This window comes from Phyllostomus hastatus, unplaced genomic scaffold (assembly GCF_019186645.2).
Source record: "Phyllostomus hastatus isolate PE091 unplaced genomic scaffold, TTU_PhHast_1.1 phas_contig_17, whole genome shotgun sequence".
In the NCBI taxonomy this organism is placed as follows: Eukaryota; Metazoa; Chordata; class Mammalia; order Chiroptera; family Phyllostomidae; genus Phyllostomus; species Phyllostomus hastatus.
This window is the reverse complement of record NW_025333664.1, coordinates 11,049,120-11,072,384: the sequence shown is the minus strand read 5'-3', so window position 1 is coordinate 11,072,384 and position 23,265 is coordinate 11,049,120. Positions and strand designations below refer to the sequence as shown.

General features: G+C 53.4%; 2 protein-coding genes across 4 annotated transcripts in view; one reads left to right on the top strand and one right to left on the bottom strand.

Moving 5' to 3' along the window:
- The window catches only part of SDC4 (syndecan 4), a 28,930-nt gene extending 26,261 nt beyond the window's left edge, over window positions 1-2,669 (bottom strand). For both annotated transcript variants that reach the window (XM_045833672.1, XM_045833671.1), the window contains exon 1: window positions 2,555-2,669. In XM_045833672.1, coding sequence (XP_045689628.1) covers window positions 2,555-2,626 — 72 coding nt within the window. In that variant the 5' untranslated portion in view covers window positions 2,627-2,669. The remainder of the gene's footprint in view (window positions 1-2,554) is intronic.
- Window positions 2,670-17,251: 14,582 nt separating this feature from the next.
- SYS1 (SYS1 golgi trafficking protein) lies at window positions 17,252-22,196 on the top strand. 2 transcript variants are annotated; one of them, XM_045833711.1, is made up of 4 exons: window positions 17,252-17,411; window positions 17,627-17,866; window positions 19,494-19,561; window positions 20,947-22,196. In XM_045833711.1, exons 2-4 carry the CDS (start codon window positions 17,705-17,707, stop codon window positions 21,185-21,187), a joined length of 471 nt encoding a protein of 156 aa, XP_045689667.1. In that variant the 5' UTR covers window positions 17,252-17,411; window positions 17,627-17,704; the 3' UTR covers window positions 21,188-22,196. The 2 variants fall into 2 exon arrangements, with proteins under 2 accessions (XP_045689667.1, XP_045689668.1); XM_045833712.1 differs by having other exon boundaries at window positions 17,253-17,432.
- The last annotated feature ends 1,069 nt before the right edge of the window (window positions 22,197-23,265 follow it).

Genomic DNA, 23,265 nt, shown 5'->3' with positions numbered 1-23,265 from the left:
AACAAGGCTGCCTTTAATTGCCCAGGGAGGGAGCGGCAGGAAGGCGATTCAGGGAAATGGTCCCAGCTGGACAGGAAGAACTGGTTTAGGGTGGCAAGCCCCGGCCAAATGGAGAGGAGGCTGGTGCTCAGCGCGGGTTCCCTCCCCAAACCTTGTGGCACCTGGGGGGCGGGGGGGGGGCACCACCTAAAGGGAGGGCGGGCCTTTGGCTTAAACCTAAAACTTGGTGAGGGCCCCCGTAGAATTATTGGAGGGGCTACTGGGTAGATTGCGATGGCTTGCCTGTGCGCTCTCTGCCACCCCAGCGTGGTGCCGCACTCAGCTCCCGCATCCGTGAAGCGAATCTCCACGGGCCTCCTGGGGGCTGCTTCCCACGCACCCAACCTGGCACAGGGAAAGCACTCCGTGCATCGTACCTGCTCTGAGCAAACCCCTTCTCCCTGGGCCTTGTTTTCTCCACCAGCCAAAAAGGGCTGACTAGGTCATGTCTGTCTCTGGTCTAATCTGACCGTGACTGAGGTCTGATTCTTCCGGCCACAACGTTGGGAGGGAAGGGGGTGGCAGGGCCAAAAGGGGAAGCCCCGTGACCCAGTTAGGGGCAGAAGGTCTGCGACATTAGCCAGGAAAGGGGAGCACAAAGGTCAGGATGAAACATAAGGCCTCCCTCTCAGGAAGCAGCTGCTCAGGGCCGACCTCTCCTGCAGCTGATGGGTCACCACACGTAGGACTGACAGCCCTCCCCCAAAACATCCTTCGGGGACACAGCTGTCCTCACTCAAGCCCTTGCAGGCTCAGCAGTCCCTGAGCTGGCACTGGTCCGTGAGTGCCCAAGTGTCGACCTCACAACCTCCAGGGACTTTCCTCTCCGGTGGCCAGACCAGAGGCACCCGACAAGATTCCTTTGGACGCCTCCCTGACCACATCCTTCGGGGCCTGGTCGGGGCCACTGCACCAGGGAGCAGCCGGCTTGGGTTCAAGTCCTGGCTCAGCCACTAACCTTTCAGCTGGGTTACCCTGAGTTTGGGGAAGTCATGCCCCTCCCCCTCAGAATTCCTTGAGGCTGGCCAGCCCCCAATCTTTAGGTTCTATAGGAGTCTTGAGTTATCCGAGGATGGGACACAGTGGCAGCCACTCAGAGTAGCATCGGGCGACAAGTTGAGATGAGACCAGCCAGTGTCTGGGAAGCGTGGCTGCCTACACGGGAATCTGCTCAGCCCCTAATCTGCCGTGTGAATGTAGGCAAACTAGTCACCCTCTCAGGTCCCAGGTTAAGAACAGCAAACCAGGTTGTTTGTTATCAGGATTAAGCTAGGTGAGGGAGTCGTTGGACTGGCCCCTAGAAGCTATCAGAACACTGCTGCCGGAGGGCCGTGCACACCGCACACGGTATCGCCACGGCCAATCAGCAATGGTGCGGAGGGTTGTGGTTCAGGATCTTATCCATTCCTCAGCGGAAGCCTGTCAGGCAGGAGCAACTCTCCCCTAAGTAAGCCCAGGGAAATACGAACCCCCTACAGAAACTGAAAACAGGGACTCGCCGCTCCCCATCCCCCCCAAAACGGGACTTAAGGGCTGGAGAGGGGCACAAAGCCCAGGCCCTGGGGTGGGGGTGGGGGGGCAGATCGCCTCTCTCCCTTCTCCCCAGAGGAGACTGCCTCCGCTCTCCCCAGCTGGCTGCGGGGATGAAAGGAGCCTCAGGTGGCCCAGGGTTTTGCGAGCGACGGGGACCCGTGGGCAGCGAGAAGGAAAGGCTTCTCCCCGCTCACTGAGGCCTTCTCTCCCCAGTCTCCTTCGCCTCGCTCTCACCCAGCCTGGGTGCTTCGACTTCCCCGTCTGCGCTGAGCCGGAGAAAACAGGCTTCTCACGGGAAGGGTGGCGCGGGAGCGCTCATCCATCCCTGCAGTCCTCGGTCCCAACTTTGTAGGGGTAGACCCTAAAGAAGCACCGGCCACCGCCCCCGCCCCACCCCCTCACGCCCTTGGTGCACGTGGGGAAATCGAGGCTCAGCAGGGGCGGGGACTTGCCCGAAGTCACACGCCAGCTGCGCCGCGGGGGCCACAGGGGAGATCAGGGCTCCGTCCTCCGCTCCCCGGTGTGTGAGACAAGGCCCCGCAGAACCCTAAACTCCTCCCCCTCCCCAGCACTCGCGGCCCCCGTCACCCCCAGGCATCTGCGATTCTGGAGCTGCGGGCTCCGGGCGCCCAGCTGGCGAGGAGGGCGGTTCGGGGCTCCGAGCCGGAACCGGGATCCCCAGGGAAGGTGCGGGTGGTGGGGGAAAGGTGACACCGGCTTAGTCACGTCCGAGCCTGGAGCCCTCGTCAGGGCTGAGGCCAAGGGGAGGCGGGAAGAGCAACAGGCTGGGGCGCGAGGCGAGCGGGGCGGCCACCCGCTTCCCCCCGGGGGCCCAGGAGCCAAGTTTCCGGCAAAGTTTCCCGGACCTGGGTGTCTCCTTAGGGGCGGGTGGCGCGGCTCCCCCGATCACCCCGTATCCCAGGGTCCCAGGAACAAAGAAGGTGCTGGTCTGCGCTCCCCCCGGGAACCTCCAAGCACCTACCGACTCCGCGGCAGCGGCGGGGGCGCCCACGAGGAGCAGCAGCAGCAGCGCGAGGAGGCGGGCGGGGGCCATGGTGTCGCGGTCGCGAAAGGGCGCGCAGGCTGGTGGCCGCGGTCCGCGGTCGGCCCTCCTTATAGGCGGCGGCCGGCCCGGCCCCGCCCCGCCCCGCCCCCGCCGCCCGCACCCCTGCCCCCCTCCCCCAGGAATTCCCCGCGAAAGCTGGGCCTCCGGGGCGCCGAGCCCGCCCGCAGAGAGGGAAACCCGGAGTGACCCCCCCGGGGCGCATCTGCCCGAAGTCACTGCCCCCCGGAGTCCCGACCCCCTTCACTGATTTGAGCCCCCGCCAGGCAGGCCCCCGAAGACCGCCGCGTCTAACCCCTTTTTATAGCCGGGGAAACTGAGGCCCGCGCACAGGAAGGACTTGCCCGAGGCCGTCGGTGTAGACCAGCGCCTGTCGGACCGAGGGCGCTCCCGTCGCAGGGCACGAAGGCTCTCCAAAGGGGAAAAGGGGACACGAACGCCCGGAGTTTTAAGGGGTCAGCAAACTGTCCGCAAAGAGCTGAGTGTTTCAGCCTCCGCCGGCCTCACGGTCTCGTCACAGCCACTTACACTCGAGCTGAAGCTCAGAGGGAACCAGTGCGCACTTCAAAGGCTGAGTGGCTGCGTTCTAACGAAACACTATTTTTGGACACCGAGATTTGAATTTTATAAAAATTGCACCTGGTACTAAATATCATTCTTTTTTTTTATTCCCGCCCCCGCCCCCACGCCCCCAAGCATTTACAAACGTAAAAACCACTCTTGCCCTGGCTGGGCCGCCCCGCGGACGGGAGTGTCCTCCCGCGCACCGAGAGGCCGCGTGCGCTCAGTCCGGTCAGGGCAGGTTCCTAAGTTGCGGGCTCCATCCCGGGTTCGGGCACCAGGGGCTGCGGGAGGCAACCTGTCCCTGTCGATGTTTCTCTCTCACATCGGTGTTCATCGCGCCCTCCCTGTCTCTCTCCCTCCCTGTCTCTCTAAAATCAATAAACATACCCTTGGGTGAGGATTTTCAAAATAACAATGATCAAGAAAATTAAAATGTAAAAACCATTCTTAGTGAGCTGAACAGAAACAAGCCGTGGGTCGACTTAGGGTGGCTGATCTCTGTTTTAGGGGATTGTTAAGGGATTTGTTTTCCCAGATTTTGAACTTCCTAAAATGTTTGATCTGTCAGAGAACTGGTCTGCAAGTTCATCTCCAATCTCAGATTTACTTCCACATTTGTTTAAAAAAAAAGAGAAAAAGAAAGAAAGAAATTGAGCATGCCCTGGTTGCTGCTGCTTAGTGGACTGACCCCGGCCTGCAAGCTGAAAGGTCGCTGGTTCAGCTCCTGCTCAGGGCACATGCCTGGGTTTCGCACCAGGTCCCCAGGTGGGGCTGTGCAGTCGATGTTTACAAAACTACAAAGTCATGTGCCGGCCTTATCCCTGCATCTTCCTGACAGTGCGGGCGGGTGGGGTGGGTGGTAAATCCCTGGGGCCTCAAGCACAACCGCTGTTGGAAGTGTGAGTGGAAAGCACCCTTTTATAACCAAAGTACTAAAGGTGCCTACCTAGCCTTATCTTTTCTTTATTTTACATGGTATAAAACATGAAGGTATGATATATAGTTATATACACACATATAGTATACAGGGTCTGGCTTCTGGTGCAAATAACACCCCTTTTTAATACAAAATCTTTTATTACAAAACCCTAAGCATGTAACTCAGTGACATAACAATACCACCCTCAAGCACACCATGTGACATTTGAGGTGAAATGTTCAAATTAAAATGAGAAATGATTACACCCATATTATTATTCTACCAACCACACTCAAGCAGGTGTTACTTTTGCTGGACTCAGTATATGTCCTTGTAAGTGTGTGTGTGTGTGTGTGTGTGTGTGTGTGTGTGTAAGATATGTATATCTTCTAAGGCTGAAGCATGGCTTCACAACCAGGATGTTTTGGCCTCCGTGGGCATGTTATGAATCCATATGCTTCGTGAAGAGTTTGGAGTGACTTCCCCCCTTCCATCCCATCCCCTAATTATTACCAAAGGATGGAAATCTTTCGAGGCGGAGAGCCCTGACAGAAAAACAAACTTCAAATGCCACTCAGGTTTTCCCCCATGGGTTTAAAAGGTAAGCAATTTTTTTTTCCTGCCATTCTTAACACCCTTCCCTAGGATTGGGAAATAAACTGAGAAACTGAGTGCATTTCCTGTCAGAAGAAGAAATCCTTTTGCAAGTCAGATAGGTTTTTGCAGTGTTCGCTGGCCACAGAATTGAGGGAGGGCCTAATCTAATTGTCAGTAGAAAGAGCATTAAAAATAACGTTTGATGATCGGTCACTGTGGAGCTTTGGTCACCTCTTGTCGCATTGCTACAATAAAACTGCAGCGGTGGAAAGTTGTAATGGTGGGAAATTGTAACCGGCGCTGCCATTGTTTTGACATTGTTTCTGTAAGCATAGATAACAGCATGTTTGAGTAAGAATCCTCAAAACTAACCTCAAAAAATACAGAGCCTGACCTTCGGGCATGCCAGCTCCAGGAAATCTGCTGGCCTCCAGCCGTGGCACCGGGATGACGTGAAGCCAGGGTGACTAACCCGGGATGAGGCACACGGACCATCACTGGTCTTACGGGAACGGACCGTGTTTGTCTGCACATAGAGAACTTTTCCCTGGATCTCTCCCTCCTTACAAAAAAACATCTGCCTCCACTGAGAGGCAGAGAGGGGCTGTGAGAGGTGAGCCCCCCATCTTCCCAGGAAACGGGCTCTGTGACCAGAGTCTCCCATCTTCCACGTGGCCAGCACCTGAAAATAAACCCCTTTCCTTTACAGCAGCACCTGCCTCTTGAGTATTGGCTTTCAGCGCGGCGGGCAACCGGACCTGCTTTTGGTTACAAAATGCCTTTCGTTCCCAACTTCCTTAAGCGAAGAGGGTTTCCCAGCGTTTACAGCTGGTAGTGTACTGGTGAATATTTATTTAACGATAGGTGCTGTGTGTGAGGGGGGCCAGAGAGTCAGGAACTGCTCATTCGTGCCATTTGCCAATTTCTGTGGTGTAAATACTCCCATTGTGGCTGATTTCAATGCAAGCTCACTGAACTTGGAGTTGGTTAGGGAGGAGCAGTATTTTATTTTTAATCCTCACTCAAGGACATACTTATTGATTTTTTTAAAGAGAAAGAGAAAGTGAAACATCAGTCTGTTGCCTCCCACACATGCCCAGACCGGGAATTGAACCCAAACCCAGGTATGTGTGCCGATCCGGAATCTAACCCGTAACCCACAAGACCCACCCACTGGGCCTCCGGCTAGGATGAGGTAAGCAGAATCCGTACCACACAGACACGAAAGTTGCAACAATATCAAGAGCATAGATAACAGTAAAATATAGGGAAATAAGTAGGAAGTGATGCATTTTGAGTGCTTATTTTCTTTGTTTTCTATGTGGTGTATTTAATTCTAAGTTAATTTTTAGTAACAATTATGTTTAACTACCACCCATAAAATGCTCAAAACATGAACCAGGACAAGTTGGTGTCAGCACACCACGGCTTCACAGCTGTACAAATTAGGAATAAAATCGCTGCTAAGACAATCTCTTTCTAGCACCGACAATATTCACCCAGCGATATGTGAACTAATCGGGGAGGGAAATTACCCAGGTTGACTTTTTCGGCTCGATAATTATTTACCGAAGTTTGTAGGACTGGTGTCACAAGCACATCCATGTGTCACGTGGTGCACTTTAAAGATGTGCACTTTATTTTATGTCAGTTGCGTCTCAATACAGACTTCACAGATTTCTGTAGGACGTTACAAATCATCATGTATTTACATTGTCTTGACCAATTGCATTTTTATGATAACTGTAATGATAGAAAAAAATTCACACTTAGTCTTATGGTCCTAGAAAGTAAAACAATGACCCAATATTCACATTTATTTTTTAGGTAGAGAAATATGGGAGTTATCAATAAGCCACGTAAGCATAAAAAAATACATATGGTAAAATTTTGTGAGGGAACACAGAGTGGAAATTTCAGCTCAAGTAGAAAAAGGAATGACTTAAGGTTTCTGACGGTTAGAGAAGAGCCTGTTCATGTATTTTTAAAATGGGTGGTTGTAAGTATCAAATTGCCTGGGTGTTTAATTAACTGGCTACATTGAAAAGAATAATGTAACTTTACTTTTAAGTGTACGACTTTACAATGTATCAGAAGATACAACAGTTGTAACTATGTAAACCTTTGATGAACAAGGTTAGCTGTCACCTAAAAAGTGTGCCAGGAAGTACGCAGTTTCCAACAATCATTTAGAGAGTACGTTAGCAGAACAGATTGAAGACTGCTGGTTGAGACAGTTAGCGGAAGCTCTTCTATAAAACTATGTCAACCCCCTGAAATTAAGAAATGAACTTGCCCTTCTCCAAGGCCTGAGAATCTCTCTGGTGTGCAGTATGTTTAAGTACAGTTATTTGTGGATCTGTAGGGTTTGAAGCTGTGCTTTTTTCCCCTTCCCCTCATCCCAGGCCCCCATGGGCTCTCTCCCATGGACCGAGGACAAAGGGTACATGGATGGTCATACTTTTGTAGTGTATGTCTCTATGTACATTTTTCTGGGGCAAGAAACTTCAGATTCTCTCTTTAGATCCCCAAAGAAGTTATGACCCCCAAAGAGTTAAAAACAATGTGACAAGACCTGAGGCCCTTTAAAAGGTTCTGGTGGGCCCTTCTTTGGCTCCCAGGACACAAAACGCAGTAGTCAACCTTTCGTAGGACTGGACTGTAGTCCCAGTTCCCTGCCTGAGACTGAAGAAAAGGAAAAAAGAAAAAGAAAGAGGGAGAGAGAGAGAACAAAAGGCTAACCAAACAAACAAACAAAACCCACACAACTTTTAGGGGTATGAAGTTCTTGATTAGCCCTGGCCAAGTAGCTCAGTTGGTTAGAGCGTCATCTTGAAACACTAAGGTTTCAAGTTCAATCCCCAGTCAGGGCACATGCAAGAATCAACCAGTGAATGCATAAACAAGTGGAATAACAAATATCTCTCTCAAACTAATTTAAAAAATTTAAAAAGGACTCCTTGATTAAAATCCTGGTCCCAGCACTTGCCAGTTAAGAAGGCTTGATTGTCTGGCTGGCATAGCTCAGTGGATTGAGCTCGGGCTGCAAACCAAAGTGTCGCAGGTTCGATTCCCAGTCAGGGTACATGCCTGGGTTGCAGGCCATGATGTTTCTCTCTCTCTTTCTCCCTCCCTTCCCTCTCTGAAAATAAATAAATAAAATCTTAAAAAAAAGAAGGTTTGAGAGTCACTTTGCTCCTCAGTAAAATGGGGCTAAAAGACCTACCTCTTGGGGTCATTAGGAGGACGGAGGAAGGTGAAGGCCACGTACATTGTACGTGCCCCTCATGTTGGTTTTCCTACCCTTTCTTACTTTCCACCCCCGAGATGGAGTGAGTCTGGGGGATGTTCTCCCCCAGCTTCCTTTCAAGCGCCGAAGTGCTTTAGGGAGTCAACAGCCACCTGCCCCGCACACAGCTCAAAGGAGGAGCGGAGACCCAGCCTCCGAAAGGGACGAGGCTGCCGCTTCCCCTCGTCCCAGGCCCCCAGGCGCCCAGGCCAGTGCGAACTGAGGCGGGGTGCACAGCAGGGGCACCCAGAGACACCAAGGCCAAGAAGCGACAACAACAACGACCCTGCCCCTAATGGCCTGGCTCTAATGCCTCCTCCTCTTGGAAGCCTCCTTAAATCCCTCCCCTCTCTATCCAGCTCTCCTCTCGCTTTCCCGAGACCTCCAGCACTCCGTCCGTCTGTCCCTCTCCTTGGGCACCCGCTCCTTTCTCCCTGTCACCCACAGAGGTTTAGAGCGTAGGCTTCAGGGTCAGAGAGCCCTGGGGCAGGACGCTTGAACCTCTCCGTGCCTCAGTTTCCTCACTTGTCATTTGGGAGTCACTATGGTTGTTATACAGGATCCGGCAGAAGTAACGCCATTGAGTGTGGTTGGTGGAGGACGTGAACGTCTCGCACGAGCTGGACAGAGATCTGACATTTCACCTAACGTGTCATAGGGTGTGCTTGAGTGTGATACTGTTATGGTACAGAATTACGTGCTTATGATTTTGTAATAAAAGATTTTTATGTAATAAAGCAGGGGTGTTGTTTGTGCTGGGCCCTGTATGTCGTGAGTGCGGAGAGTGCGGTGCTTAGCACAGTGCCCACCACATAAATGTATCTGTTTTTATCAGCCCACAGGTCTCCTGTGGGTCTGGAGTTCCCTCCCTCCCCCACGGCTCCTCACACACAGCAAGCAACAGGTAATCATGTCGCTATTTTCAGAACAGCTGGGAGAGTGGGCGTGGGGCTCTCTCCCAGAACGGCACCAACCCTCTCCAGCCTTCCTCAACATGCAAATCCCCCTCCAGGTCCAGATGATGACAGCCTGGGATGCCCAGCCGCTCGCTGCCTTGCGTCACTGCAGGAACTGGGAAGGGCCCTCCCCGCCGGCCTTTCGACCTCAGAGATAGGCAAACCCGGGGTGAGATAAGCAAACCAGGGCCCACGAAGTGAGTCAGCATCCACCGGAGGTGTGTCAGAGAACTCCAGAAATGACCTTCACCCCTCCCAGTCCCCCTTTCAACCTTGCTTCTCTGTTGTTGTTGTTGTGGTTGTGGTTCTTTTTTTTTTTATTTTTTTATAGAACACTTTTCTTCCTTGACAACATGTATCGATCCTCTTCCTTAGGCACTACCTGTCTCCCCGCCAGATGTGAGCTCCATGGAAGCAGGGACGTTGTCTGGTTCACAGACGAACCCCCAGCGCCGGCTCCAGTGCTTGCTGTTCAGATAACTGGATGAACGCCACTGGGGTGTTCGTCCTTAGACGCGAGCAGAGCAATGCATCTATGCGGTTGTTTATCCAGTAAACCTCTGGTGACCACCTTCTGTGTGAGGGGCCCTTTGCAAAGTCCTGGTGAATGAGACACCAACCACCTTGTTCCGAAACAGCTTCCTGATTGGTGAGCGCCAGGTGCCAGGGACTGAGGACCTGCTGGATGCCACGCTCTGGCCTGAAGCCTATGGGGCTCTTCTCTGTGTCAGAGCAGCTCTTGCGAGGGCAAGGAACCAGGCCTCGCTCAGAGCTCTTTAAGGAAAAAGCCCCAGAGGGCAGCCAGGGCTGGTGTTCCTGAAACCGGGAAAGACCCTGGAGTTCGTGCTGCCGGTCACATACCAAACCCAATAAGCAGAGACAGGGATTGATTCTTTATAGGTGCTTTATTCAGATGGCCGGCGATCTGGGAAGATGGTGGGTTCATGTCCTAATAGACCATCTTGTCTTTTCTCTCCAGGCCAAGTTTTTTATAGCAGGGAATAAACAAGGTGTGGTGAGGGGTTTTCAAATTCAGGGATGAGTTACTTGGATTAAAAAAACAACTCCAGCATTCTCGCCCTGGGCGGTGGTCTTTAGCTGTGTCCTGGGCGGTGGTCATCTCACCCCGGAGGACAATGGCTCAGATATCACCTTGAATTTCTTGCAGTCCTCCTGAGGCACAAAGGTGGGACTGTTTATGGTCTCCTGGAGTCAGGGTGGGCCACACCTTCAGCTCCTGGAACAAAGCTTTTGCATGCATTGATTAGTAAGCTTATTAGCTATTCCTTAAACTAAAATTTTCCAACTCGCAAGTCCCCTATCATGACTACAACCTGTGTATAGTTGAGGAAGGTAGAGCTCAGAGCAGGGAAGTGAGCTGTCAGTGTTACAAAGTTCCATTTAACCCAGATCCCCTGGTTTCTAGCCCCGGGCTCTTTCCATAGACTCTGCCGCCATACACTCTGCGAGTCTTTGAGTCCATGATAGAGACCATCGTTCACCTGAGCAGCATAGGGCCCTGGGAGTTGCATGCCACAGCACCTAGGGCCAGAGTACAGCGCACAGAGCAGGACACTTTGAACTTCAGCCCATGACCTCACTTCACCAACCATTCACTGAGCCTTCCCTGTGCTCCCAACTTTTCCTGCTCCTTTGAGGTCCTTTTCCCAGCCTCCATCCGACATCCGGTCCAGGTGCGGCTAGTGCCACCATTTTCCAGATGCCAAGGAACTCAGAATGTGCTCTTTGCAGACAGCAAATGCACGGCTGGTGCCACAGAGAGAGAGAGCAGAGCGCAGGGGTAAAGAGACTCCGCCGCAGCCTGGCTGGGCTGGATTTACGACAGGGGCAATTTGCGTCTGGGCTCTCGGCTCTCTCCTCCAACGGACGAGGATGATCATGTGATGAGACCAGGGCTGTTACAGAAGCTGTCTCCTCTGCCCAGCACATCCTCGCCCTGGCTGACTTCTCTCATGTTTCAGGCTCACCATTGTCGGGCAGCGTCCACAGAGGGACCGTCCCCGGCTGCCAAACGGTGTCTCTGCCCGTATTCTCTTACACGGCGTCCTTCGCAGCACACACTACCATTTACGTCAATACGATGATTTGCTTTCTTGCTTTGTTGTGTATCTCCTTGGCCCCATCAGAGGCTGCCCGAGGGCAGGGACTGTGTCTGTTTTCTATACCCGGAGACTAGCACGTTGCCCCCCTGATCTAGAAAGCATTTAAAAAATACTTGTTGGAAGAGTGAATGAAGCTGCCCCTCTCTTTCCATCCCTCCCGCCTACTCTCACTGACCGCCCCCGGAGGGGCTGTAAGGTAAAAATGAACTGGAAGCTGGAAATTCTTGGGCAAGCATCGATGGCTGGAGCCTCTGCACCTCCTCCGTCCCCACAGGTCCTGCCACCGTGGCCTCCCTGCCGTCCCTCCACTACGCCAGTCTCACTCCTGTCTCAGGGCTTTGCACTCGCGGTCCCTTTCTCTGGAATGTTCTTCCCAGGTTTTCAGTGGGCTCCATCCTTCACATCCATCAGATCTCTGCTTAGAATGCCATCTCTTCAGGAGGTCTTTGCTGGTTGCCATTTCTGAAACAATTCCTCTCACCAGCCTTGTTCTCCATCCCCCCCCGCCCTTTCCTTCCCAGCACTTCTCACTACTCGATGTTCAGTTTTAAAATCTGGTTGACTTGTTTATCGTCTGTCTCCTCCACAAGAATATAAACTCTATGACATCAGAGTTGTGTTTTGTTTTTTGTTTTTTTCATTTCCTTTGTGTATATCTGTACTACCCAGACCAGTTTCTGGTAAATGCGCAATGAACATCAAATGAATGATTGAATGAATGGTAATGCAAAAAAGGCGAAGAAAAGAGCTTTTCTTCTTAAAATAAAGCCCTGAATCCTTCACGGTCAGAGCAAGGAATAATCTCTAGATAGAGGTAAGACCAACCACACGCCAGCTGTGGACTGAGTCCCTTCCTTCTCTGAGCCTCAGTTTCCTCCCCCGTTAAGTGGGAATATTGTATCCACGATGCACAGGCAGGTTTTAGAAATTATATAAGCATTCAATGAGGTCATGCAAGTGTCTGGCACATAGCAGGTGCTCGGGAAACGCTCCTCCCCAAACACAAAGGCACACACAGCCCTTAAAACAGCCTGGGTAATAAAGGGTCCTCAATGGGGGGGGCAGAGCAAACAGGCAGGCCACGAGCCCCCTCTCTCCTCCCTCTCCAGCGTCCCGTCTAGGAGAGGAACTCGCTGGCCAGAGGCCAGGATGGTCACTGATGCATAGGGCGGGCAGCCAAACGCCAGCCTCCCACGTGGAGTTTCCAAAAAGTGTGACGCGGAGTTCAGTTTAGAGCCTGCCCCTGAGACACGCGCCTCCCTGAAATGTTTTCACAAAGTGTTCCTTGAAAGGCACCGTGTCAGCAGGGCTGTATGGCAGCCGGGAGGAGAGGGAAGGGAGGAAGGTGGGGAGTCGGAGAACCCTGGGGCGGGGCGGGGTGAGGAAGAGGGCAGCACGGGCACTGAGCTCCTGCGGCGTGCCAGGCGCTGGGCTCACTCCGCCATCCCCCGAGATCCTTGCCACAAACCTGCGAGATTAGGTGTGGCCGCTCCCGTGTTCCAAGAGAAGAAAAATAACAATAATTCATGACCCTCACATTTATTTTTATTTTAAAAAAGCTTTTATTTATTTATGTTTAGAGAGAGGGGAAGGGAGGGGAAAAGAGAGGGAAATGCACGTGGATGTGAAAGAAAAGCATTATGGGTTGCCTCTCGGACGTGCCGCTACTGGGGACCAAACCCGAGACCCACGAACGTGCCCAGACCAGGGATCGAACTGGTGGCCTTTCACTTTTCGGGTTGATGCCCAACCAACTGAGCAACACTGGTCAGGGCAGCACTGCTAACATGTACACAGTGCTGACTGCGCAGCAGGCAGTGGGGGGAGCACACAGCTGACCCCCAGGGCGGCTCCTGCCACGGCTGCTATTCTGACCCTCACTTTATAGAGGAGAGCCTGAGACTCAGAGACATGCAGTAACTCCCCCAAGGTCACCCAGGGAGATAGCAGCAGTGCCGGAATTCGAATACAAGTGAGGCCGCAGGGCCCTTGGACCTGCCTGAGAGCGTTTCCCAAGGGACCTCGGGGGTGGGTCTGAAAGGTCACGGGACAGTGGTTGTTCTTACTTGCTCATAGTGGGGGCCCAGCGGGGGACTGATGTAACTGACCGAGTGATCAGAGGCACTCCCTTCCTCTGCACCCGGGGGACAGTTTGTCCCAGCTCGTGGCTGTTTGTCATTCGGCCGCTGACCTCAAGTTTAAAATTTCATTCATAAGTTTGGAACCGCAAACTTGGCTGTGAGGGAAGAGTCCTTGGAGATCAGCTATTCTGGTCCGCCCCCCTCGTATTACAGATGAACACAAAACAAACACACTAAGCCCGAGGTCCAAAGAAGGGCATGGACAGGGCAAGGCCACGGCGAGTCTCTGCTGGGAGGAGGGGCTGGTCTGAAGTCAATTACAGACCATCTCGTCCTGTCATTACCCAATATAGCTGTACCTCTGAAGCGCTTGGGCAGCTTTATTTATTAAATTTTTTTTTTAATTTTCACCCAAGGACTCTTTTTTCATTGTTTTTAAAGGGGGGAAGAGAGAGAGACAGAGAGAGAGAGGGAGAGGAACAGCGATGGGGTGCCTCTGCCGCATGCCCAGCTGGGACCGACCGAGGACGGAACTGCCGCCCAGGCACGTGCCCTGACGGGGGACTGAACCTTCGTGCCTCGGCCGACTGAGCCACACCAGCCACCAGCTGGGGCTCACCTGGGGAGCTCTCTCTCTCTCTTTTTTTAAAAAAGATGTATTTATTTATATTTTATTTTTTTAAAGACTTTATTTATTTTTAGAGAGAGGGAAAGAAGTTTGGATGTGAGAGCAACGTTGATCGGCGATGGCCTCTCACGCGCACCTCCACCGGACCCAATGGGTAGCCCAGGCATGTGCCCCGACTGGGGATCGAACCGGTGAACTTTTGCTTTGCGGAATGACACCCGACCACCTGGGCTGCACCGGTCAGGGTGGAGACCTCTTTAATACACAGATCTCTCTGCACTCTGCTTCTGGAGATTCAGAGACTGGTTCGCAGCAGTGTCTGGGAATCTGACTGGAGGGTCTTCTCCTCAGGGCTTGCAGATGGAACAGGGCCATGGGCCACGTTTGGAAGTTCAGTCCAGTGTCCCTCTTTCGGTTCATAGTTTGGGAGAGTAAGAACCAGCATGGGACTTGCCTAAGGTCACGGGACAAGTCAGTGCAGTCCTAGCTCAGGCTCTGCGGTCCAACCTCAAAACTCATTCTTCTTCAGCTGCCTGTCGTCACATTCTTATAACAGACCAAGGAGGCCCTGCTCGGGTGTGACTCAGGTGGTTGGAGCATCGTCCTGTAAACCAAAAGGTCATGGGTTTGATTCCCAGTCGGGGCACATGCCTAGGCTGCAGGTTCTGTCCTGATCTGGGCGAATACGGCAACGTAGGCAACCAATCGATGTTTCTCTCCCTCTCTCTCCCTCCCTTCCTTCTCCTCTCTCTAAACACAACGAGCTTATCCTCAGGTGAGGATAAAAAAAGAAAAATGGACCGAGGCTGGCCAAGGCAGTTACTGTGGTTTTCCCCAGTCCTTGGTTTCCTGGTTGTACCTTCATTAAAGCACAGGATGGTGCCCATTTCTGGGGCTAGAAACAGTGAGAATTCGAGAGCTGAAATAGGGAAAAGGAAACTGCAATAGGCTGTCCTGCAGGCCGGGGGGTAGGAGGGGAGGCGGGGGTTTTCCCAGAAGTTCATTCCAGGCTCTACGGATGATGTCAGATACCAGAACTAGCTATCCAGCCTGCCCCAGCGCCTCGGGCTCTGGGCTTCCTGCATTGTCCATTTCAGGAGGAGGATTATCCACTCCAGGGGAAGGGACAGGTAGGGAGAGCCTCCCCTCTGTGGGAGGAGATGGAGAGAAGGCCCAGCTGTGACATCAAGGGACGCAGCCTCAAAGCCTCAGGAAGGAATACACATTCCAGTGCCTGGAAGGAAGACAATAGAAGCTGCTTTCAGGAACTCAGTTAAACCTCTCAAGCCCTTTCCCAGCCTCTCCTCCCACCACCCTTAATCCCTCTCTCCAGACCTCCTTGAGCTGAGGGCTTCACTGCCCCTTATCACTTCCCCACTACTCCACTCTTTCACTGTTGTCACTCTCTGTCTGTCTCTTACTCTCTCTCTCTCTGAATAGTATCTTGGTGTTTGGAGTCAGATGTCCTGGATTTGACACCCAGCTCAGCTACCTATGAGCTTTCCGAGCTAGGTAGATTCACATCCGCACCCCCCCGCCCCCGCCCGAGCCTCACTTTGAAACTATACTTATTTTTAAAATTTTTACTTATTGATTTTTAGAGAGAGAGGAAGAAGGGAGAGAGATAGAGACATCAATTTGTTGTTCCACTTATTTATGCATTCATTGGTGTATCTGGACGACGCTCTAACCAACTGATAGAGCTACCCTCCCAGGGCTCGATTTCCACTTTTATTTATTTATTTTTAAATTGTACTTATTTTTAGAGAGGAAGAGAAGGAGAGAGGGAGGGAAACATCAACATGTGGTTGCCTCTCGTGCGCCCCCTACTGGAGACTTGGCCTACAACCTATGCACGTGCCCTCCCTGGGAATCAAACTGGTGACCCTTTGGCTCGCAGGCTGGCACTCAACCCACTGTTGCGCTTTTAAAAAGGAGGATGCTATCTATCTTCTCGGAGTGAAGGATGAAAAAGATCATGTAAATACTAAAACAGATGTTTTCTCACAAACACTAGACCATGGAATTAGGGACCAGAGGGATTTGAATATATACAGGGTGGGCACAAGTGAGTTTACAGTTGTGAGTATGCGGAACACAGTTTATCTTTGTATTATTATTAATTGATTATTGTATTATTATTATCAACCTCTTTTGCTCACTCCTGTACTTATTCAACTGAATAGAGGCACCTAGGAGAATGGTTGAGCTGTAATCTTCGGGTCTTAAATGACTTCCAAACAGGAGTCCAAGGGAACTGTTTACAGTATCTCCAGGTGATAAGGGAAATCACAAACTTACTCTTGATAAAGCCTCAAGGTTCTCTATTTTTGTCTGGAATTGTATCAACCCAGGCGGTAATATGGTTTTCACACGCTGTTCAGAAGTATGGACTGGTAGTCACGTGAGTCTTTGGTACTTTTTTTTTAAAGGGAAAATAATTAGTGGAGGGTAGACTAAGTGTTGGAAAACATTAATCTTGTCCCACTGCCCATTTTGTGCACAGGGAAGCCGAGGTGAAAGAGGGAAGTGGCTGGTCACGCAGCTGGAAGAGCTGGCTGGAAACCCCAGTTTCCTTTCCTGGAACCAGGCGCTTCCCTTCTTTCCATTCTGGAGAAAGGGGACCTATCATCAATGGAGTTGAGAGGTTTCGGACTGCCGGTGCGGTAATAGAGTGACTCATCCGCTTGCTGTTGTCCTTCCTCTGTTCTTGACTCATTCAGCAAATATTTACAGACTCTCCACACTATGTGGACTCGAGAGAAGGCTGAGAGAAAACAGTCATGGCAGCGAGCAGGGTCAGGATCTGCCCCCAGGTCCTTCAGGACTTCTGAACCCGTGCCCCCCCTCCCCCGGCCATTATAAATATACTATCGGATATACGATAAAATACCGACTACTCTGCCTTCTAATTAGGTTTTGTCTGAGGGCAGGGACTCTCCTTAGTATGAGTCCAAACCCTCCTGGCACACAGTGGGTACGAACTCCATGCTGTGGCGTTGGCAACACCTGGATTCTAATCCTGCCTGCGACCACCTCTCGTGTCTTGGAGGCACTACGTTGCTGTCTTTTTCTGACCCTTAGTCTAATCATCTGCGAAACGCGATCAGCAGCAACATCATATGTGGAAGAACTGGTAAGCTCGTTTCAAGGACCCTAGACTTTAGGAGAAAGAAAACGCTGGAAAGCCTTGCTAAAGAGAAAGTCAACATTTCCTCGCCCTTGGCTTCTCCTCTTCCCTCTCCCCTAGTTGCTCTTTTCGTTCAGAAGTGCCCTCTAGAGGGCACGCAAGCTCTACCGTTCTCACGTCCGATCGCCCTCCGTCTTCACTTTACGCATGTGCACACCTTTCTCCCCCGCCGCCCGGTTCACTGGTTCAGAGGAGCAGGCCACGCTTGCACCCACCACGCCTGCGCAACCTCAGCCCCGCCCCTCCACCGCCGTCCCCGGAAACGCTTCCTTTTCTACGCAGGCGCTACAGCAGCCCGGATCGCTGGAGCTTTGCCTCTCTAGGCCGGTAGGGACTCTCCTCCATGATCCTGTCTGTCAAGACTGTTTGGGGGGTCGGCCTGTGAGGCTGGGTCGCGTTCGGACGGTTCGATCCTCGAGTTGGTCACCGGTGAGTGGACCCCGAGGAAACGTGAGTACGGGCGGGGCCGGAGCAGCCAGACTGGCAGGATTTCCCCTCACCCTGGGAATGGGTCTGCCCGCCGTGCCCTCCCCTCGCTCCCGGAATGGGCTCGCCCCCTCCGTCCCAGCCCCTCCTCCCGGGCTGGGTGGTGTTGCCATGGTTACGGCCCGCTGGCTGAGGCCCGGCGGCATCTGTCCTCGCAGGTGCCGGGGCGTCCTGAAACCCATGGCCCGGCGGCGCTGACCCAAGCCCCTGGCGGAGGCCGGGCCACTCTGGCCGGCATGGCGGGCCAGTTTCGCAGCTACGTGTGGGACCCGTTGCTGATCCTGTCGCAGATCGTCCTCATGCAGAACGTCTATTACGGCTCTCTGGGCCTGTGGCTGGCGCTGGTGGACGGGCTGCTGCGCAGCAGCCCCTCGCTGGACCAGATGTTCGACGCCGAGGTAGGGTCTTCGGACGGGCGCGGGCGCGTCTGGGCCTCACGGGGTGGGCTTTGTGGTCCGACACTACTGGGCTCCAGACCTGGCCGTGCCACCTGCTAGCTTTGTGACCCTGGGGAAGAAATCTCGCCTTGCCGAGCCTCGGCTGCCTCATCTGCAAAGTGGAACAGCTGCTAACAGAGAGGCGGGTTCACAGTGCGAAGGAAGGGGGCTGGGACGTCACAACCAACAGGGCAGCGTTCCGGGAAACCCAACACATCTTCCTGACACTCTTGAGAAAGCGACTTCACTTCTCTGAGATTCTCAGGTGGCAAATTGGGGACGGGTAAAAGAGTATTCCAGCAGGTGTGATGCCAAGTTCCTGGACTTTGGAGTCTGGCCTCCATTTAGGTTCCGCTGCTGTTTGACCTGGGGCGAGTATCGTCATAACTGTGAACCTCAGTTGTGCTGCACGCGAAATCACCGGGCCGTAGCAGAGAGACCAGTAGCGGAGAGGCTGGGGACTGCAATACAGAGAGCTTGTACTTCTGATTCAGAAAGGCTGGGTATTCAGTCCGGGCCCCCCAACACTAGCTGTGGGCCTTTGGGCAAGTTGCCGCACCTTTCTGTGCCAGTTTCCTCTTCTGGAAACCGGACGGAATCATCCTCGGCAGAGTGCCATGAGGCCCAAAGGGGCCCAGGAATAGGACAGTACTTTTAAACCGTAACGGAGGCCTGGAGGCGTTTGTGCCCAGGAGACAGCTGCGGTGTGTGGTTGTGAGCACTGTTTTTGGAGCCGTGAGATCTGGGATGGAATCCTTGCCCCCGTTGCTTACTCTCTGTGTAGCCCTTGGGCGAGTTTTACCCGAAAAGAGGGAAGAGTGACAACAAGAGCAGCAGCAGCTTGGCGAGGCTGTGGTGAGGATGGCAGGAGAGGACGGGTATCACAGGCTGCCGGGACTGATGGCGCTGGGCAGGTGTGTGGTGGGCAGGTGTGTGGTGTTCGGCGGTACTGGGTCAAGAGTGGGGGGGTGCACACCCACAGGTGCCCAGTAGTTCCTTCTGGGGAGCCTCTGTCCTTCTGGGACAGGCACGTGGGAGCCCTGGGCTTTGTTGAAGAGCCCTCTCATGCACACAGCCTGAATTCCAGACCAGGCATGGACAGACTTTTTTTTTTAAAGGATGAGCTAGTAAAGATGTGAAGTCACAACTTACTCACCTCTGCCATTGTAGCCCCAAAGCAGCCTTAGACAGTACCGAGTTGACTAAGTATGCCTGTGTTTCAATAAAGTTTTATTAACAAAAATAGGTGTCTGGTCCCTGGGGCCATTGTGTGCTGAACGCTGTTCTGACCTTGCTCTTGCTGTTGACTTACTATTTCACTTTGGGCAAGTGACTTAACTTCTCTGAGCTTTCATTCCTCCTTTGTAAGGTGAGGGGAATAACCCCTTCCCCGCTGCTGTGAGGGTTCGGATGAGATCCCAGGGTGGATGTCGGTGAAAGCGCCTTCCTGGAAACAGGCTGCCACGAGATGAAGGGGCACACTGCCCCCTCTGCTCTGGGAGGAATTTCCTGGGGGGCTGGCAGGGCCTGGAGCCGTGGCTCCGCTGAGTCACTTCTCCAGCGTGTTTCCATTTGTGATTCCCCCCAGATCCTGGGCTTCTCCACCCCTTCGGGCCGGCTCTCCATGATGTCCTTCATCCTCAACGCCCTCACCTGGTGAGTATCACCAGTTCTGCTGCCTGGCTTCTGGGGTCTTCACGCTGAAACTGACTCCCCAAATGTGGACACGAGATAGGCCGGCGTTTGTTCCTTGGGAGCGGTGACCTGAAGTGGGCGGCAGAGGCCAGCTCTGGGACTGGCTCCACCATGGGGCTCCCTCCGTCGCTGTTTGGGCTGAGCTGCAAGGCTCTCAGTCGCTCTGTGCGAGCTGCCCGTGAGACAGCTTCTGTCTCAGGCCGCTTCCCTGATGCGGAATGAGGTGAGGAAAGGGTTAAACTGGGAGTAGGGAGAACAGAGCTCTGGGTCCGTGTGCCATTGGCCAAGTCGCTTCCCTCCTCCCTGGGCCTCGGGCTCCTCCTCTGGGCACTGAGGGGTCTGCCTGGCTGAAGTCTGACGTCACTCGTAGCCATCGCCTGTCTCCTGAGAGTCAGGCTGCGTAATGATCGAGATCACAGGCTCCGGAGGAGACTCACTTGGTCTTGAACTTCAGCTTTCCCACTAGTCTAGTGACGATGGACAAGTTCATCAGTCTAAGCCCGTTTTCTCATCAGTAAAGTGAGACCGATGATATTACTGTTATCACAGTTGTAAGGATAAGTGAACTACTTCATGGAAGTACTTAGAACAGTACCTTGCACATTACTACTCTTTTTTTAATTGATTTTAGAGAGAGAAAGGAAAGGGGGGGTGGAGAGAGAGAAACATTGACTTGTTTCATTTATGCATTCATTGGTTGATTCTTATGTGTGCCCTGACTGGGGATTGAACCCGCAACCTGGCACAGTGGGAGGACACTCTAACCCACTGAGCTGCGGAGCCAGGGCACACGCTACTACTCTCGCCCTCGCAGTAGAGGTCGGAAACTGGCGGGCCAACTCCAGTTTGGCTCCCAGAGGCGTTCTCTTCGGCTTACACAGTTGTCAGGACATGCCTGGTGGGTGGAACATTTTCCCACTTAGTTGAAAGTCAGCGATATTTTATATTAAAAAGAATTCAGATTTCTGGCTTCTCTTGAAAAATGGGAAGATTGAATCTAGGCCAGACTCCTAGCGTGACGACTTACCCTGCTGCACGTAGCTCCCGTCCCTCTTGCAGATAGAACACGCGGGCTTCAGGGTGCCACAGTCCCCACCCGTTCCCTTGAGCGATGGTTGCTGTTCGTCACCGAACTCATGCTTTCGTTTTTCTTCTGCCTGGCCTGGCTCACTCTCAGCCCTCCCTGCCCTGTTCCTCTAGGCACCTGCTAATGTCACCCTTGCTTCACGCTGACCTCACTAGCTTCTAATCTCTATGCTGTCATCCTAATTGTCCCTACTCCGCAGATAACCTAATCTAAGGCCAGGACAACCCAGTGACAACTCACTGCTGTCCTCTCCCCACAGTGCCCTGGGCTTGCTGTACTTCATCCGGCGAGGGAAGCAGTGTCTGGATTTCACTGTCACTGTCCATTTCTTTCACCTCCTGGGCTGCTGGCTCTACAGCTCCCGGTTTCCCTCGGCGCTGACCTGGTGGCTGGTCCAAGCCGTGTGCATTGCCCTCATGGCTGTCATCGGGGAGTACCTGTGCATGCGGACGGAGCTCAAGGAGATCCCCCTCAACTCAGCCCCTAAATCCAATGTCTAGAATCGGGCTCTTTGGACACCCGGCTGGGCAGGTGCCCCACCCCCCAACGCCTTGGGCCGCCTGGACCCTCCAGGTGAGGTCCAGCCCGGGCCCGAGAGGAACCCTGGAAGTGTGAAGTCTGTCCGTGTGGGAGAGATAGCGAGGTCCCGGCAAGAAGGCGGGGAGCAGTCAGGGTCCCGGCTGCGATGGCCCTTGTCTGCGGAAGCCTTGGTGTCCGGGAGGTCAGCTAAGGGCTCTGAACTTGGTGTCCGGGAGGTCAGCAAGGGGACGTCGTTCAGGGTAATAGCAGAATTGGAACCATGTCACTCTTGAGCCATCATACCTGTCACCAGCCTGTTATTTTAAAAAAGAAAAAAAAAAAATCAAGGATATCTGATTGGAGTGAACCACTCTTCTGGTCATCGGTCTTATGTCCCCGGACAGCAGTCGCCTTTGCCGTGCTGCGGAACCGCAGCTCTTCCGTCTGGAGAAACGCTCGGTGTCTGGATCCAGAGCCGCAGAGAAAGACGCGGGTGCACAGCGCCAGGCTGCTCTGGGGCGAGGACGGCAGCCAGATGGAGGCGGTCAAACGCCGGGAAAACGCACAGCCCGTGTCTCCCTATGTGCGCGTGCACCCGGGAACCTAGGACTAACTTCCAGTTCTCTCCGAGGGGTCCCCACCTGCTGCCAGCTTTCAATGTGGTCAGCGTTAGGACCTGGAGAAGCGTCCTCACTTCACTCCCAGTCTCACCCTCGCAGTGGAATCTCTGGGAGTGACCGGCCCCCTCGGCTCCCCCCGGACGTCAGTCAGTTCGGGGCAGAGGTCCTTTTTCCTGACTTCTTTGGAGGCCTGCAGTGGGAAGGGTGTGACGGGCGTCCGCAGACGGGAAGCCCGGTCTCCCAGCTGGACCTGCGCTGACAGTGCGGAGGGGGACAGGGACTTGCTGTCGGGGTTCTTGTTGGGAGTGGAGTGTCCTCTGTGCGGGGCGTGCAGCTGTCCTTCCCGTGTACATAAACACAGTATTTTCCACGCTTCTGCCTGTCCTTCCTTTGGGATGCTGTGTAACTCGAGGTCAGCACGCCAGGCAGGGGAGCTGTGTGCAGAGAATTAGGTCGCCTGCTCCTTTCCTGGGCCCCAGATTCATTCCTCCATTTGGTTAAAATCTTAAGGGCAGGGGACTCCTGGGTCCCTGTTCCCTATACCTACAGCCTCCTCTACTAGACCGTGGATAGACCGCCCACCGCGACTCTCGGGGATTGCAGTCCCACTTGCTGGTGATTTCTGAGCGTGTGCAGAGCGCGCTGGTCCAGATCCACTTCTGCGTCGGAGCTGTCGGGGCTCCTCCCTGGGTCCTCTAGAGTCTGCCTGCCAGTTGTCAGCTTTTAGTGTTAGGGCTACACAGGTGAGTTCTGGATCTTCCTGGGAAGCCTTCCTAGCCTCCCAGCGCCCAGCCCGCCCTCCAGAGCAGGGCGTGGAGCGTGCCTGGGTGGAGGCCGGAAAGGGGCTAGGGTGAGGCGCCTCTGTCGCTCCGGGCGCTCTGGCTGGGCTACAGGGTCCGGGGGGCGAGGTCCGCTGGGGGTGACTCGCCCTAGGTGGGTGGATTTCCCTCCAGACGCCACAAGTCCAAAGGCACGTGACTGACTTTGTTTTGAGAATGGTGTCAGAACACGTCGCGTGGCTGCCATGTCCATTCGTCACCTGTGCTGGCCGCTCCAGCTCTGCTGGCACCCCTCTCTGGGGCTTTCCTTCGGGAGCTGTGCTGTTCTGCATAGTTCCTGCGGTGACAGGCCTCGGCCCCTTGAGCGTTAATTTCAGTTTCGGGTTCCACCACAAAGTCAGGGGAGCCTTATTTAAAAAAAAATAAAACAGTGACTGAGCTGAATGACAGTTGGGGTCAAAAATATGTGACCTCAATGAGATTTTTTTTTTATTTGCAAAGTAACAATAAAAGCAGTATCTAGAGGCAAGTTCCAGAGAGAAGGGCGCCATGGCAGTGATGTCATGTTAGAAATAAATAGCATCTATTGAGTGCTTAGCAGATGCCCAGCAGTGGGCTGAGCGTTCAGCGTCTCGCTCACTTAACCTTCCCAGCAACTTT

Coding starts and splice junctions, on each gene's coding strand:
- SYS1 (XM_045833711.1), top strand. CDS start 17,705: ATGGCGGGCCAGTTTCGCAGCTACGTGTGGGACCCGTTGCTGATCCTG. Junction 17,867..19,493: donor ACCAGATGTTCGACGCCGAG/GTAGGGTCTTCG, acceptor GATTCCCCCCAG/ATCCTGGGCTTCTCCACCCC. Junction 19,562..20,946: donor ATCCTCAACGCCCTCACCTG/GTGAGTATCACC, acceptor CTCTCCCCACAG/TGCCCTGGGCTTGCTGTACT.